The 16397-nt window shown below is 46.9% G+C and overlaps 1 protein-coding gene across 1 annotated transcript in view; it reads right to left on the reverse strand.

Annotated features, from left to right (window-relative positions):
* Positions 1–418: 418 nt before the first annotated feature.
* LOC119446297 (lethal(2) giant larvae protein homolog 1) overlaps positions 419–16397 on the reverse strand; it is a 48111-nt gene continuing 32132 nt past the window's right edge. The window contains exons 19-23 of the mRNA XM_037710696.2: positions 15165–15316; positions 11069–11295; positions 8373–8789; positions 4421–4630; positions 419–3663 (exon numbers count right to left, since the gene is read on the reverse strand). Coding sequence (XP_037566624.1) covers positions 3645–3663; positions 4421–4630; positions 8373–8789; positions 11069–11295; positions 15165–15316 — 1025 coding nt within the window. The 3' untranslated portion in view covers positions 419–3644. The remainder of the gene's footprint in view (positions 3664–4420; positions 4631–8372; positions 8790–11068; positions 11296–15164; positions 15317–16397) is intronic.

A 16397-nucleotide genomic window follows, 5' to 3' on the forward strand; every position in this document is an offset into this window, starting at 1 on the left:
GGCCAGTGTCACCAAGCAACCAAACATGGTGGCGCCACGGAAGCAAGGTGAACCAAACGGGCATTGCGCAAACTTTATTGTTCATGTTGCTTTAGAAGCAAGAAAATATTCTATTAGATATTCAGTGGTAGTTTTGCTCTATACATATTCATTCAGGAAATTTCAGGCCAGGAGAACATTAAAGCTTTTCTACAAAATACGTTTGTGCCGTTTTCCTGTACTTGTTCAGAAATGCAAACAAACATGAATCGGTTCAAACTGGTTTTAACCTTTATTTGCTCCAAAGTGAACTTAACAGAACTGCTTTTGCTAAACCAGAACGAAAAAGTTTTGGTTGAACAATCTGGCTAAAGCTGACTCCACAATTATGCTTTTGTGCAGGACCCATCAAGTTAGGCCTGCAAATAAAATGACAACCTTTACAATTTTCAAACATTTTATTTCGAAAATGGCCCGGTAAAAAAAAAAAAAAAAGACAGCTTGAAAAAGTCTTACAGCTTTAAAAAAAAACACCATGTTGCAGTATAGCAGTTGTAGGTACCACCATCACCAATATGGGCATTTCCGTGGCATAATTCGAGGCGTATTGTAGAAGGATTCTCATATGAACTGCTGCTGCCCTCATAACACACACGCATGCAGCAAAAGAGCTGCCCTGTATAAACATGCGAAAAAGACCTGTGGCGACGAGCACGATAAACATAGGACAAGGAAATAAAAAAAAGCCTTAAATACGTTAATATATATATATAGTATGTATAGACCTTTTCTTAAAAAAAATGCAAACACCGCCACTTGCTCATAAAAAAAAGCCAGGTAAAAAAAAAAAAACTGCCAGGAAGTGCTCCTTTTTCCTCTCCCCATTTCACCTTTTTTTTTCTCTTATTTGGAAGGCTGAAAAATGGCACTTTTTGATTATGAGATGATTTGTCCATTGTCCCCTGACCCCCCCTATACAAAAAAAAAGAGTAAAAACAAGAAGCGTTTCCGATGATGAGAGACAGGGGGCGGAAAAAAAAAAAAGTGAGGAATGCACATCCTGTGCTCTGCGTCTCGCTAAGTCCACGCAGTGTAGCGAACATTAGGGGTTGTGTCAACCAACCAGAAAAGAAAACCAGATGAAGGGCTCCTACTTGAGCAGCCATTGCGCTACTAAGACTGAACGGAAGTGCCATCATATTGCGCAATAGGCCAGCCTTCTTCCATTTCCCTTTATAGGAACACACAATTCGGCTTCCATTATACCAAGTGGCTGACACAAGCCATTATAGCCTTGGGCTTCGCTGCACGGAATTGGCAAGACGAAGTACAGTTGCCCCCTGTGCTTGCGGTGAGAAAGAAGTACGACCGTACGAAATCTTTTCGCCGTCGCTTTGAGTAGAAATCAAGGAATGCACACGGGAGAGTGTAAACAAGGCCAGAGAAAGACACGTGCCATGAGCAGCCCCTACAGGGCGACGCACCTAATAAAGTGCAATATGTGGTCCTTCTAGTATATAATATAGTATAAGTTGACACGAGTGTGGTTGCACTAGGCGTGGCCATAGAGAAAAATTAAAAATGTGGGCTGCTTGCCCTACTAGCAGCATAGCGTGCATGTTGCAGCTTTAATTGCGTCTGTGCAAATGCAAAAAATAAAAGCACTCAGAACAAAAGCAGACGGCATTCAGCAAGCTGCAACATACCCCAGTTCACACAGAAATCTCTCATCTCTTTCGCAAATGCCGACGAAGCAAAGGTATGCCTTACATCAGAGAAACGAGAAAAACGAGGCCCACAAATAAATAAAGGTAAAAGAGGAAGCGATAACTGTAGCCCCAATATGTGCAACACCTTGCACAGCCTCGCTCTGTGGCCTCAATGCATAGCACATACCTGTCTCAATGTAGTGCCAACGTCTCTTGACGACGCGTGGTTAAACATAAGATTGCGGCGTTTTCTCCAACACGTCAACCAAAGAGAATGACAGTTACAGGCACTACTGCAAAAAAAAAATGAAATGCAAATGACACCGTTCGAACTAAAGAACAAGAGGAGACTGGTCAAGGCAGGCTAGATAACCCCCCAGTGCAGGTCATTAAAAATTCTGTTGGCGGAAGAAGAGTGCTGTTCTGGAGGTTAAAATCGACCACCACTTAATATCTTACCTACCTCAGCCACTACCTTATTTCACTGCCTGCCATTTAAAATGTCTGGCTTACATTTCTTTTACCCCTGCCAGTAGTTACAAGCAGGGTAGTGGGCTGTGCCCACAGTAACCAAGTTATACAAGGCGGGAAAAGCTACTCCGAAATCTCTTCCCGCGTCGACAATGCCTCAACAAAGGTGGCTTCGAGAAAAGCGAAGCAAGAACCTTTTTGCATCGATGAGACTCGTGCCTGTCACGCTAGAGCATGACAAGAACACAGAGAGCTGCTGCAATTGTGCCGAGGTAAAGGCACTTGTGGTGCTTGCAGTATCGACCGCCAAACTTGGAATGATGCAATACTGACAGGTGTCAATCAAATCAAGGCGACGTGGTTCGAGTATCCTGGCAATCCCAGCGGGGCAAAATGTGAAACAGCAGTGCCGTTCACGTTCCTCTTCCCACGTTACACTATTTCACCGATATTGTTTCTGCCAGCGCAGCATCAACAAGGGTAAAACAGCCCTGGCTGTCTACCCTGGGGAAAAAGCAGAGGATATAACGGATTGCCTCGTCTACTCCCCGCATTCATCATAAAAAAAGTACATGTTCCTTCGTGCGAAGCCAAGGCCTATCGCTGATCCGAATGGTGGTTCTGCCAGTGCTCCTAAAGTCCGCCGTTCCTTCGGAGCCTCCGAATATCCAAGACCCTATCCAAGCACCACTACACAAATTCAGCCGACCAGCGAAGTCACCAGTATACTCCTTGCCGCCGACGACAAAAAAAGCACATTGTGCATTTCGCAGACTGTAAGAACAAGGAAAGATCTATTCTCCCCCTCTTTCGGTCATGTAGCGGCGATGCATGTGCCTAGAAAAGTGTGGGGGAAGGACGTATAATCTATCGGCAAAGTAAACACATAAAAACAGACGCGTTCCTTCTGATCCTTCCCTTGCGAGGAGGATGAAAACGCAAAGACGTACAGTCGGCCAAGAAAGTTTACGGGTCACGAGTTTCCGTAGCCAACGCAGATTTCTGCGGCGTTTAGGCACGAGGCAATTTGCCCAGACTTCGCAATAACTTGGCTTTTTTAGCGAATCCCATGTCCCGCGAACTTTTGTAGCCAAAACTGTACAACGCAGCTGCCCCTCACTCCTGTTCTCTCTCGCACTTATTCCTCCTCTTCTACGATGCTGGATGTGCGCACCCACATGCTAGGGGTGCACAGCCACAAGCTAACATGCATTAATGTGTGTGTGGGTGGTGGGACTGTGCTTTGTTCCTTAAACCGAAAAAAAAAAAAAAAATACGCACAAGAAAAACAATGGCTAAAAACGTGGAGACCAACAACTAACAGGGAAATTAAATAAAAAGAAACGCCTGTTGCTAAGAGGAACTAGCTGCAATGTGAAAACAATTATGTGGAGAGGAAGAAAAACAAAATAAATGAAAACAAATGCGCATGGTGTGAAAAACGATACAGTTCCAAGCGGCGGGTGCTAGCTGATGAAGGCTGGTTCAATTTGTAGGGGAGCTCCTGTTTCGAAAAAAAAAAAAAAAGGAGGAAGAAGGAGAGCAAGAAATTAGAGATGAGCATGGATTACAATGAGCTTTAATAACAGATAAGAGTAAGCAATGCTGGCACTTTCAACCCTTCGACTGCGAAGTTTTTTTTCTGACTGCTACACAGCCCTTACCAGGTTTTTTTTTTGTGTGTCAGTTCAGTGGGCATTTCATGCTACATAAATGCTGATACTTTGTCACCATTTTCTCCCATTTCAGTATTTGTGAACAGTTCACAAATTCCTTCGTCTGTTGTCAAGTCGGGACGTACGGACATGCAGTGCTGGTCATGACCACGAATGCTCTCCTGATACTCAGTCCTAGCCGGTTGTGCGAAAATTTCTTGTGTATTTGCGGGTTTCTTTCATGCTTGGAAAAAACACTTTTATGAAGCACGCATGAGCAACAGAAAGCTGCATCAGGAGTTTTTCATATTGCTCTACAATTTTCTGATTGGAACTTTTCATCTAATCATAATATTTGAGAAGTTGATTAATTAAGACTAATTACGTAATATGGCGGAATGTAAAAAGTAATCTAAGCATTTCCAAGTGATGGCAAACAACTTTACCTTGGATTTTCCTGCTACGTGGCATTTGTATATTTTTAAACCTTGGCTCAAGTTACGTGGGGCACCCTATATACAACTACACATATGGTCAGTACGTAGTTAGAGGCAGAAAGCACAGGAAAAGGACAAATGGACAGCAGTTTCCATTAGCGAGGCTTACCCATTAACGAGCGTCTCCTCCCGAACGACGACGACAGTCCGCTTCTCGCGAACCACCTCAATCTTGCACTCGGAGCGCAGCTTGTCAGCCAGTACCTCGTGGTCGGCAGGCAGCAAATCGTCCAGTTCGAGGGACTTCAGGTCGCCCACTGTGCTCGTGGTGGTGGTGAAGTTGGACTCGTTCTTGGTGATCACCAGGCTGCTGATGCCACTGGGTTGGAGAACATCCCAAAGAGGGAGATGAGTGTTAATTAGGGGTGTGTGAATACCGAATAGTAAACTTCGAATCAAATATCGAATTGAATCAAGAAAAAGTTTCACAAAATTTATTGCTTACAAATTTTAGGCAAGAAAACACGGTTGCTGCACATGCTCGGGAATCTCCTAGCATTGCATAACAAGAATGTAGCGCGCTATTAGTAAACTTATGTACATAGAAATCAAGATATTCAGTACGGTCTACTCTCATTAAAGGAAGCATCAAATTAGTATGCCAGCAGGAATTACAACTCAGTTCTAGAATATGAAGGTCTGGAAATTATCTTTTTTAACAAAAGAATTTCTGTTGCATACACTATAATCAGGAGCTTTTTTTTTCACCTGAAACCAATGAATTCGTGACATTCCGTTGTATAGTCGAACCCAGATATATCGAATCTGAAGGGGATAACAAGAAAGTTCGATATATATAGGTAATTGATAAATAAAATAAACATTTTATACAAAAACTTTCGTGAATTCCGGCGTTCGGGTGCTATGTGTGTGATCCCGCATCGGGCTGAAGCCGGGTAGAACTCCCAGTGACAAAGTCCGCTACCACGTCAGCCAGGGCAGCTCATACACGACGCACTTTAAGCTCATTTTGCGGTGAAAACGAAGTGAAACATTCACTTGGGCAGCATCAAGCACACGACCTGTAGCACTGCACGCGTCTCCACATCTTACACAGTCAACGACCTATTTTCCGGACGCCCGATTTTTCGGACATGCCCGATAATTTGGACGCCTTTGCGGCACTGCCACGTAACCCATAGAGTCAATTTATAAGAACGCCTGAAATTTCGGATACTGAAAACCTTCGCCATCCAATTTTCCAGACTTTTTGCTATGACCGCAGGTCTGAAACGGCAATAATCAAAGCCACCACCACCGCCATATTGTTTATCTCGCTGCCTCGAATCGGCGCTCTCGCACGCAGATCCGCTGACAGCCGTAGCCACCACCACGGCAACGTTAGGCCTACCTGCTTCAACGTTCTCTACCAAGCTTCTTGCTGTTCGGTGTCGTGTTTTTCATCGAAACAATTCGCCACTGTTAGCAATGGCGCCGAGCCAAGTTCGCCTTTGTAACCCTCGCCAATGACTTCGAAGCTCGGAAAGCACGACGCGTTGCACAATGACGGTTCCCGAAAGTCAGCTTCACCTCGATACTGCAGTGTTACGTGGTGAAGCATACGAGAGTGGCAAGGGACAATTGTCACGGGCCACTGTATGTATTCCTTAATTATACACGCGTGCACCCGCAGTCTCCTACAACAGTACGAGCACCGATACACCTAATAAGCGTACTAGCAGGCCTTTGGAGCTACTTCGGACGTGCCTGTGGCGGTTTCAGCCCTTGGGGGCAGTAAAAGGCATGCATTCATTTTTTCGGACTGCCCGATTTTTCGGCATTTTCGCGGCCCCTAGAGAGTCCATAAAATTGGATGTTGACTGTAGTACATGTTTTATGCTGCCACTACAGGGGGAAAAAAAAAATGTGTCTTTGTGAGGCAGTCTGTCGTTGCTGGGGAGAAACAAGGCGTGCACTATGTCTCTGCAACAGTGACAAGCAACAGCACCATTTCATTGCTAAGAAAATCGATGCCTTCTCTGGCTTTGCCATATAAGACACCTGCTTCCTGTGCAAACCTGCAGCCCTGGCATCTCATCAAACCGTAATGCATTGTGAGGAGAGAGTGGCGGTGTAAGCGGACCGAGAGCTACAGATGAGGCGAGGCAAGGCACGGTTCTTGGAGGCCACGTGAGCGGTTGACTGTAGTTGCCACCTGGTCCTTGTCAGGGGAAGGACCAGGTGGCACGAGAGTGGCGGCGAGAGAGGAAGGAAGAAGTGGGCGGCATGAAGCGTGCTGCAGCGCGTGCGCGGATGGTTGGCGTGGTGAGAGACTCGCGGAGTGCAGTAATAACGTCAATGTTTGCGACGGGCGTGTCGGCCTGTCGTCATTGGCAACAGCATTTTGTAGCAAACACATAGCAATCTGTGGTGTTAGGCGAGTTGGCACGAATTTGGGCAATAGAAACGAGCGCAAAAAACAACAGGAACGAGGAAGGCCACAGGAAGCCATCTGTCCCGTGTCCTTCCATGTACTCGTCCTTATTACATTTCTGCTTGTTTCTACAGTTTAATCTCGTTAATTCGAACTGACGGTGTGGTCCCGTCAAAGTTATGCATATTCCTATGGGCGAAAACGCCCGGTATTGTGAACATGCCGTGCTCCGATAATGCTCTCATCAGCATGCCAAATCACGCGGCAGCGCCTCCGACCAGCATTGCTCTGACCCCGCCATAGAGAAAAAGCTTAGGGAACCCCCTCAACGCCGCGCGCGATTGGGGGGGGGGGGAGCACCATGGGAGAAAAAAGAATGTTGGCGGAAATTTCACTCTCTCTCAAAGGGCATGCTTGCCGTTTCTGCGTCGCGCCGTAATGCCCCAGCCACACTAGCGGAAAAACGGGTGCCGCGGTCTCGAGCCAATTTTGGTGGCTCGCCGCAGCGGCAAGCGAGCCGTGAGCAGAGGAGACCCATGACAGCGGCCCAGACGTACACACGGGCAACTGGTGTCATGCGGACCCGCCCGACCGCTCTATTCGTACTCGCGTCTGGTTCAGCTGGACCGCTTGTTTCTCACCCTATTGTCTGCTCGCGTCAGCTTTCGCTCGCGCTTGTTTTGGTCTCGTTTGCGCTTGTTTTGATTGTCATGGTTTGCTTTTTTTTTTTTTTTTACAATAACGAGTCTAAACCGAGACGTCCCAATAGAAAGGTTTTTGGAGACAGAGCACCATATCCGATTCTGTATGACAAGACGGACCCTGAATACAACAAGGACACTGCAACAGAAGGGAGCACATCAACATGATTATGAACAGTGGCAACGACTTCATGACATGCTGACAGCTCCACGCGTGGTGTTCTCGCCACCTCGTTTGCATTGAAGCGACAGGCTGCACGAAGGTAAAGTCACTTGCCGCTGTGAACTCTATCTTGAAAGCGATCATCTTATGCGAGGGACAGACGGACGGACGAGCTCCAGTTTTCTCGTTGGGTAAGCAATGCTTACGCATTTGAAAGCGCACGAGCATGCAGAGGGAAGCAGTGGCAGAGGTAGTCTGGCCTTGGCAACTCCACCGATTTCGGTGGCAGTAATGTTCCTGCTTCCCTCCCGCCCCTCCTGGCAACTCCCCCATAACACCCAAACCTTCGACGGTCTCCGCGCACGCACGTCTGCACACCGGGCCAGTCCTACCGGCCTGGCGCCAGCGTAGTCCACTCCCTAACGTTCCGTTTTCTACCGTTATCGGGAAGCAAGTGTGGGCTGGTGTAGACAAATTCGTGATCCTCGCTCGCTGTGTTCTTGCGCGACGCGATATTTCACGACTCGCACCGTTCATGCATCGTGCTATGGTGCATGAATACTTCAAGAACAAGTCCTTCCTTTAATTCGAACTTCTTTTAATTCGAACAAATTTTTGGGCCCCTTTAAGTTCGAATTATCGAGATTCGACTATCATTGAAGCAGTAAGCCCCGATGACCTCACATTGATCGCATGATGAATCTTCGTGAATCTTGTGCTGTGGAATTACGTCTGCTGATTTTGATTCAACATAGCACCTGTTACCCCATTTCTAGCCTAGGAAGAGCCTGCAATGACTACCACTGTAAAAGCATGCACAAACCTGTCTGGTGGGGAGTCTAGACCGCCTTTGTCATCGTCGCCGCCTTCTGACAACTCCTCCTTTGGTGATGTCGGGGATGTGGCAGCAGAGGAGGACAACTCGGGCTTCTTCTCTGCAGACTCTATTGTTTCCGCAGGCTTGGCTTCACTGGTTGTTGCGGCCTCATCATCGGCTTCCTTCTGTTCCCCTCCCTCGGCCGCTGACGCTGCAGGCGCTTTTTCTGTTGCTGCTTCTTCCTCCTTGCCCACCTGGGGTTCCTGGGGCTGTGGCGGCTGGGGCCGCGCACCTTCGGGCAGGTCCACTTGGCAGTGGGGGGCCACGAGCCGCTTGGCAGACAGGGAGAAGCGTTCGAACTCGCACGGCGAGCTCAGGTAGAAGCCTTCGCCGTCCTTGGTGAACACAAGGCTGCAGATGCCACTGGGTCACGGTAAGGTTAAAAAAGAAATCTTAGTTACATATAGCAAAGCAACAAAGAAAGAAGACAAGGGATAATAAATATGCACACATTTAGTTGTAACCACGCTTGCTAGTGTGGCTGGTTACGGAACCGTTCTGGTGTTCAAAAATAAATGTTGCGGAAGTGTGCCGAATTGGGTTGGCTGCTTCATGAGGAAGGAGGTAAAAGAAAAAAAAAAAAAACAATGCAAAGGACAGGACATAAGCAGATACGTCATACACATGACTTACAATGTCCCGGTACTCCTGCTCTGTGCAGTTTGGAAGACATCTATCAGCACAATTACGACAAACCCGAACGTTGGTGCAACTCCTGTCAAAAAACAAGGGAAGTAGCAAGATCGTCTACTTTGGTGATGGCTAGTTCATTCATTCGTAAATGTAAGCTGAACCAGTACAAATAAGTACAAAGGAACATGTCTTATTGAAGCATGTCCTGGGGCACACGTTTGTTTCCTCATCCTTGTTATTTTGTTTCATTTGGAACGACTTGCTTGCATGGCTTGCTGCCATTACTTGCTACTGGATTATCTTCTTGATGTGGTAACCTTGCGTATAGCTTCATACATGGCTATGGGACAGCTTCCACTCTTGACAGTGGCATTGAGCTTCAGCTTTGGTGTTCTTTAAAACAATGTGCAGTCAAACCTCGCTAAAAAAACATGGATATAATAAATTATCGGATATAGCGAGGTAAATCTAGAATATCTTTGGCTGATATGAGCATGTGACAAGTATACGCTTCCGACAAATATAGGACATAATGAAGGCATTTCCATGTCAAATGCGGCTTCGCTATAATGCGGTTCAATCTCATTTATGTGATGTGATAAATGCACTTCTCTTGCTCACTGTAGCTTAGATGAATTTTTTACAAGATGACTGAGTATGTTCACTTCTATTACTTTTGGTCCTCGTTGGAAAAGTCTCCATTCGCCCTTTCGAGACCATGTTTACAATGGTGACACTGCTTACAACATACCACATAAAATCCAGCTTAGTGCCAATGGCAATATTGGAAATGCTCTCGAACTACAATTCTTCAGTGCTGCTTTTTGTGCTTTACAATGAAACGTGTCAAGGAAGTATTTAAACAACCATGCGGAGACAATCGACTCCTTTTGCGTCCCCTCACATTTGCCTTCCCCATAGGCTCATGACTTTTCCCGTCTTCAAAGGTTCAGCTTAAAATTTTTTTTTTTTTAATTCTGGGGTTTCAGGTGCCAAAACCCCGACCTCATTAAAAGGCACACCACACCGTAATGGGAGAATCCGGTTTAATTCTGACCACCTGGGGTTTGTTAAAGGGGCCCAGAGCCACCATTTGGGCTTGTTGAAATAACATAGTCTGTGGGTAGCATACGCTGCTATGAACATCTCAGCCAAGTTATGCTGTCCTATGCATGGAGCTTGCAAGCGGAGAGTGAAGTCACCTTTCTCTCAAACGCTCTCTTTTCAACAAAAGCCATGTTCTTCACTCTTTTCTGGACACTTTATTTCGTCGTAAAGCGGATTCACACACGCAGCTGCTATTGGTAGCTGCAGTTGGCTATGTAGCGTAGATACCGCGGCCGCCACAAGGTGCTGCCACAAATCCACTGGCTAAGTGCACTGCGACTCTCTGAGGATAACCGCGTTTGGCTTTAGTTTAGCATGCCATAGGCCCCAAATCGGAAGTCTACGTAAACATCAAAAATGAAATTTGAAATGCATTCCACGGTGACATTTAGAAGGCTGAGTGTAGTGGGCACGCCCCATTTTGCCATAGCCTTTGCAGTGCAAGGCAAGTGAAGAAACGGGAGCACAGCGGAGGCTGCGTTTGCTTGCCAATAACTCCGTTTCTGCTGAACACATTGAAGTACTTTTTGCGGCAAAGTATTTCAGAAATAGCCCGTTTTCACTTCAAATGCATTTCTCCACTTCGATAAAAAGTGGTTCAGGGCCCCTTTAATGTGGACCAAATGCGCGGTACACAAGCGTTTTTTGCATTCCACCACCATCAAAAATGCGACTACCGTGGCTGGAATTGAACCAGAAACCTTGAGTTCAGCAGCAAAACACCACAGCCATTGGTCTACCACATGACACACACGCGATGGCGGGACAATTACCATGCAGGTACGTGGCGCAACTACAGAGGTTTTGCCAAGTCGCTAGTTTTGTGGCACGGCTCACGGAGAGCAGAGAACAGCTACTGCTGCGAAAATTGTCACACACACTTGGTGCACTCTCTCACTCACTTAATGTCCTCGCGGCGCAGGCATCCCTCGAGCATCTGGCGGCGCAGGTCAGGAAGCGAGTGAAGTGCCACCTCGCCCAAGTTCGAGAGCACCGCCAGGCAGTACTCAACGCGAGCAGGGTCGCTACGGCTCGGGAAACGTGCTATGGCAGACTTGCGCAGCCGAGCTCCCTCGTGTGCCGTCAGTTTTAGCTTGCCAAATGGCTTCAAGCTTGGCAGCGTGAACACCTGCAATACACAGAACATGCATCTGTAAAGAAAACTCGTGCACAACTAAAACAGCACTCCTAGGATATACACCGCTCTTCTTTCTATCATTTCTTTCGCTTGGTATGTGCTGCCACTCGACGGGAAGACGTGGAATTTTTACTTGCGCCAATGGCTCTCCGTTTTTTTTTTATTTTTATGGCAACGGCGCGTCAGCTCTCGCTTGCGCATCCGGGCGCGCGCGCGCGGCACCGGCGGCAACGGTTTTCTCCTGCGGCGGATCCCGCTTGTTGCACTAAACTGATGGCTATCTGGTTTCAAATCTCTCAAAGGGTGACCGCTTGTTACTCGATCGTTTATCGCCCACCGCGGCGCGATTACACCTGTTCCCAGGCAGCCGCCTATATACACAAACGATGCTGCCGTTTTTGCGGTTCCTTTTTTGGAGACCACAAAAGCTCTATAGCCCCTTGTTGGCGATAAGACGAAGGCTTCTCACTTGTTTCGGTTTCCGGACGTGCACACAACCATTTTTCAGCGCGCTTATCTTCTTATTCACGAATAGACATTGTGTATTTTAGAACACAAACGATTTTTCCCTCACTTTACTGTCACTTTAAAAAAAAATTACGACCATATTTTTTCGAAATAGATTCTTTCGAAGAATTTAAATCAGCAATAAAAAAAATCGACCCTGGGGGGTCGCATTTGGCAAAACAATTCGACCCTCAAAGGGTTAAGAATATCAACTTATGCATTAGGGCTATGAGAAAATAAACAACATACATAGCGATACGTCATTCACGACATATCGGATATATTGGTCGAAACTTTGCCTTCTAGATTCCGTTTCCTATGCAGAATAAGCATTAAAGTTGCACTGCTAAGTTCCCCTTAAACGAACGATGCAGAGACGAGGCGAAAACCTTGCCTACATGAGTTGGTATCTGCCGCACAGCACGTCCTGCCTGCACACCGTTTGCAAAAGCTATGGAAAGCCTCACAAGATGGCGCAACATGCACAAGGTGGCGCCAGCTGCTTCACGTCCACATCGCCTGCGATCGTGCAAGTGTCCAGAGAAAAAAAAAAAGAAGTGAGAGCAAACGGTGCTTGCAAGTTTTTTTTACAATCTTTCTCTCTCAGCGAGTGCAGATATGTGCCACGGAAGCAGCCCAGAAACAGCGGTAAGTGCGCCGACAAAGCGCAAAGCTGTGTCGCTTGAGACGAAGCTGCAAATTTTGCAAGACTCAAAGAAGTACGAGCTCACGCGGTCGTTTATATAGACAACTCTGAATACTAGAAGCGCCGTGACCATGAAGGCTGGAACCAGTGGCCATGCCGATCAACGGAAAAGGCAGATTTTGTGCGCCAGGGCGAAAGCCCCCATGGGTGAAACCAACACGGTAGAAGCCGCTGACATTACCAAGCTCTAGGAGCACATTGTTACTGACGATTAAACACGTGGTACTTCCATCGAGGAAATTCTGAATGCAGTAGTGCTGCCTCGTTCTGCAAAGATATCTCCGACGGAGCGATCGTCGTGACAGACGGCGGCGTTGTGCAAAGGATGTGACAAATGGCCCGTTTTTGACACCGACCCCGATGTTCACTAAAAGTGTACTGTCGTCGGTCAATTCACTCACTGATTTCATGCACGCTAAATTATTACTGCCAGTGTTTGCGCAGCTGCTGGATGCAATGCACACCGGGGTTGTGAAGCTGAAAATTCAGTGAAAGCAAGTGCAGATTTCTGACTGTTTCAGCACACGTATTGCTTGACATGCTGTTTAGAAGTATAAACAAACATTTTATATTTCACAGCCCGCTTTCTACGTCTATTCTTTAGCACAAGTGGCAAATTTGGTTTTGGGTCTACAAAGGTATGTTTGACAGCTTTTTCGTTATGATAGTTTTCTGCACAGTCGCAGGCAGCACCTGCATCCAGGAGTGTGCAAGCAGGTGTATGCCACCCAGGTCTATTGAGTAGGCCTTATCGCTATCCATGGCGAGTAACATTCTAGGCAATAGATTCTTCCAGTATATCTGCTTCACAGAGTAGAAGATGCCCCGATTGAGGGGCTGAGCGAGCGCTGTCGTGATGAGCGGCAACAACAGCAGCTTGATGCTTGCCAAGTTATCTCAATCCACATGCGCCAACGCGTTGTCAAGCACAATAAGTATGTTCCTTTGCTGGGCGGCAAAACGCCGGTCCAGCTGGCATACATACTCTTGGAAAAGCTGAGCGGTCATCCACGCCTTTTTGTTGTTTTTATAAACAACACCAGATGGCAGACGGGTGCCATTAAAGCACCGCGGTTTTCGTACCTGCAGATCACCATGAGTGGCAGCTTCTCATTACCAGTCATGTTCACGCCGAAGGCGACCGATATTCGATTTTTTGCTTTTTTAATTTCATTTAATTAAATTTTTAATTTTTGAATGCCAGAGTCCTGTTAGGAAGCAGGCAGTAAAAAAGTGCTGATTCATCAAAATTAAAGATCAAAGTCATAGCTTCCTGCAAACGGTCATTCTGCAACTCATCCGCGCCGTCTCTGTCTGCTGCAGCAGCCTCACCACATACAGCTTTTCTGACTATGCCGTAGCTGGCTTTGAATTGCAACAGCCAGCCACTGCTGCAGGCAAAACCACTGCCGTTAAGCTGAGCCGCGAAAGTTTGCACTTTCGTGCAGCACAAAGCAGCAGGACTTTTTCCACTTCGGGAAAAGCCGAGTCCCTGATACAGCACCTCTTCATGCTAACTGTGCCCCTCAACTTTTCGCGAGCGTTCCACACACCCCACACAGTTGCCAAGGGCAAGTCCTTTTCGCGGGCGACCGCAGATTTCTTCGTTCCGTTCTCAATGCTGCGAATAATTTTCAGTTTTTCTTTCACACTCGGAACATGATACTTCGGCATAATCCAGTCTTGATGTGCGAATTCAACCGCACCCCACGCACACGAAACAAGAAAAAGAAACAATGAACACGACACGCCGCAGAAAAGACCGTTGAACGCTACACCATCACCATGACCACAAACACACTGGCGGAATGAAGAAAAAGAAAAAAGCGAATCTGCGCGAATATTTCTCGAACCGGATTGGATTGGATTCGACGGCGACAGCGAATTCACACCCCTACCGGCAGCTTCCTCGTGTTACCGGAAGCTAATCTCGAAGGCCATGCTTTTGTGCGCTGCTATCAACAAGAGCTGTATGAGCAAGAAATAAGTCATGGTGGCCATGTTTTAACGTCACTATCGCCGGCGACTGTCGTCCGGGCGTCGCAGCTCGAGCATCAAACGTCTGCGCACATGAGATTTTGCCGATTTTGTGCCTGTGCGTGTTGAGCAACAAAGAAAATAGTACACACTAACCGTTTGATGGACAATGAGCGGCTACAGCTTAAGCGGTCAGCCAATACATGGGGTTCAATGGGGGCTGGGTGGGGGAATCCGCAACTACGTTTAAACCGCAATTACACATTAAGCGGGTACATATTAACGAGGTTTGACGGTATTACGGTAATACTATGTTGTGGTTTGCTTGTTAGTGGAAGCCACAACATGACATGTAACTAGGAAGCTTAATCACGTGCAATTAGGCTCCCTTCTTCACCCACCGGACACACTAAGTCTGCAAGTAAACTATTTCATCTTCAACTGCAAAATTTATGCCACTGCCCACTTCAAAATGCAATGCGAGATGCAATAACAAACCAGAACTATGATGCATTCAGTGGAAATACATCACGTGGGAGTGTGCTAGCTTTGTGCCAAACAGCACAAAATGCAGCAGCCAGTTAAATGCAGCGATCCGAAATTAAGGTTGCACTGTATAAAATCTTCGAGCTGCGAGGTGGCGCAGTCAATACCTGTGCCAGCAGTTTACCTTCAGCTGCTCCTCAGAGCAGATGAGCACCCTCTGTGGTGGCACCAGGCCCTTGGGCTCCTCCTCAAACGGATCCGAGATGGGGTAGCCACGCGCGTCAATGATGTGAATGGATATCACTGGGGCCTTGTGCTTCAGGTGGATCTCCTTGCCTGCAGAAGGCATAAGGGATGTTTCCAACAAGCACAGGACTGTGATTTATATCCAAATAAGCCAACCTTGCACATCTTTTGCAACCCATTCAGTTTAAAGGAGTAGTGACACAAAACTTCGAAGTCAAAATAACTTCCGACATTGATTTCTGTGGACGCACACACACACCTACAAAATATAAATAGCCGAGTGTAGCCCCCTTAAATATAATTAAATTCAATTTTAAAATGCGTGCAGCAGTCAACCAGGCGGCGCAGAGCTAATATTTTAGTAACCCAAGTCTATTTCACTTCACTGCAGGTGCAAATTTTCGGCAGTGGTAATCGTGTTGCTGCCGCTCCCGAAATTTTACACAAGCAACAAAGTAAAATACACTTGGTTACTGCAATATTAGCTCTGTTTTTGTCTGGTTGACCTCTGTGCCACCAGATGGCTTCACTGTGCAGGCCATTCAAGTTTGTGCCGCCGCTTATCCGGTAAGATTCCCAGTCCATTTGCTTTTACGAGATTACCGGACACACTAAAACTCTCTCATGAATGCATGTCTTTTAATGTCCCCAAGGGCTCACATCACCACAGGCACGACCGAAATAGCTCTGAACAGCTGCCAGTGAACCTATTAGGCGTATCTGTGCTCATACTGTGACAGGAGACAGCAGGTGCGTGTGTGTATAATTAAAAAATAGGTAATGTATCCCTTGACAGTAACCCCTTACTGCTCTTGGTATGCTTCATCGCAATACAGTGAGTATGCTTAACTGCGTAACATGTGGCGAAGCTAACTTTTGGGAACCTGCATTATGCAATGCTTGATTCTTGCCGTATTTTCCGCGTTTCGAAGCAATCTACAAGGAAGAGAAAGGCAGAGTCGCCACCACTGCTGACAGCAGCGAATTCTTTCAATGAAAAACACAGCACCGAAAAGGAGGAAGCGTAGTCGCGAACATCGAAGCAGCTAGGCCTAGCATTGTCGTGGTGGCTACGGCTGCCAGCGGATTGGTGTGCGAGAGGGAGCGCTGCTACAAAGCTGCGAGATAATACAAGATCGCAGCGACGGTGGCTTTGATTAACAACATTTCG

This window comes from Dermacentor silvarum, chromosome 3 (genome assembly GCF_013339745.2).
Source record: "Dermacentor silvarum isolate Dsil-2018 chromosome 3, BIME_Dsil_1.4, whole genome shotgun sequence".
Lineage (NCBI taxonomy): Eukaryota > Metazoa > Arthropoda > Arachnida > Ixodida > Ixodidae > Dermacentor > Dermacentor silvarum.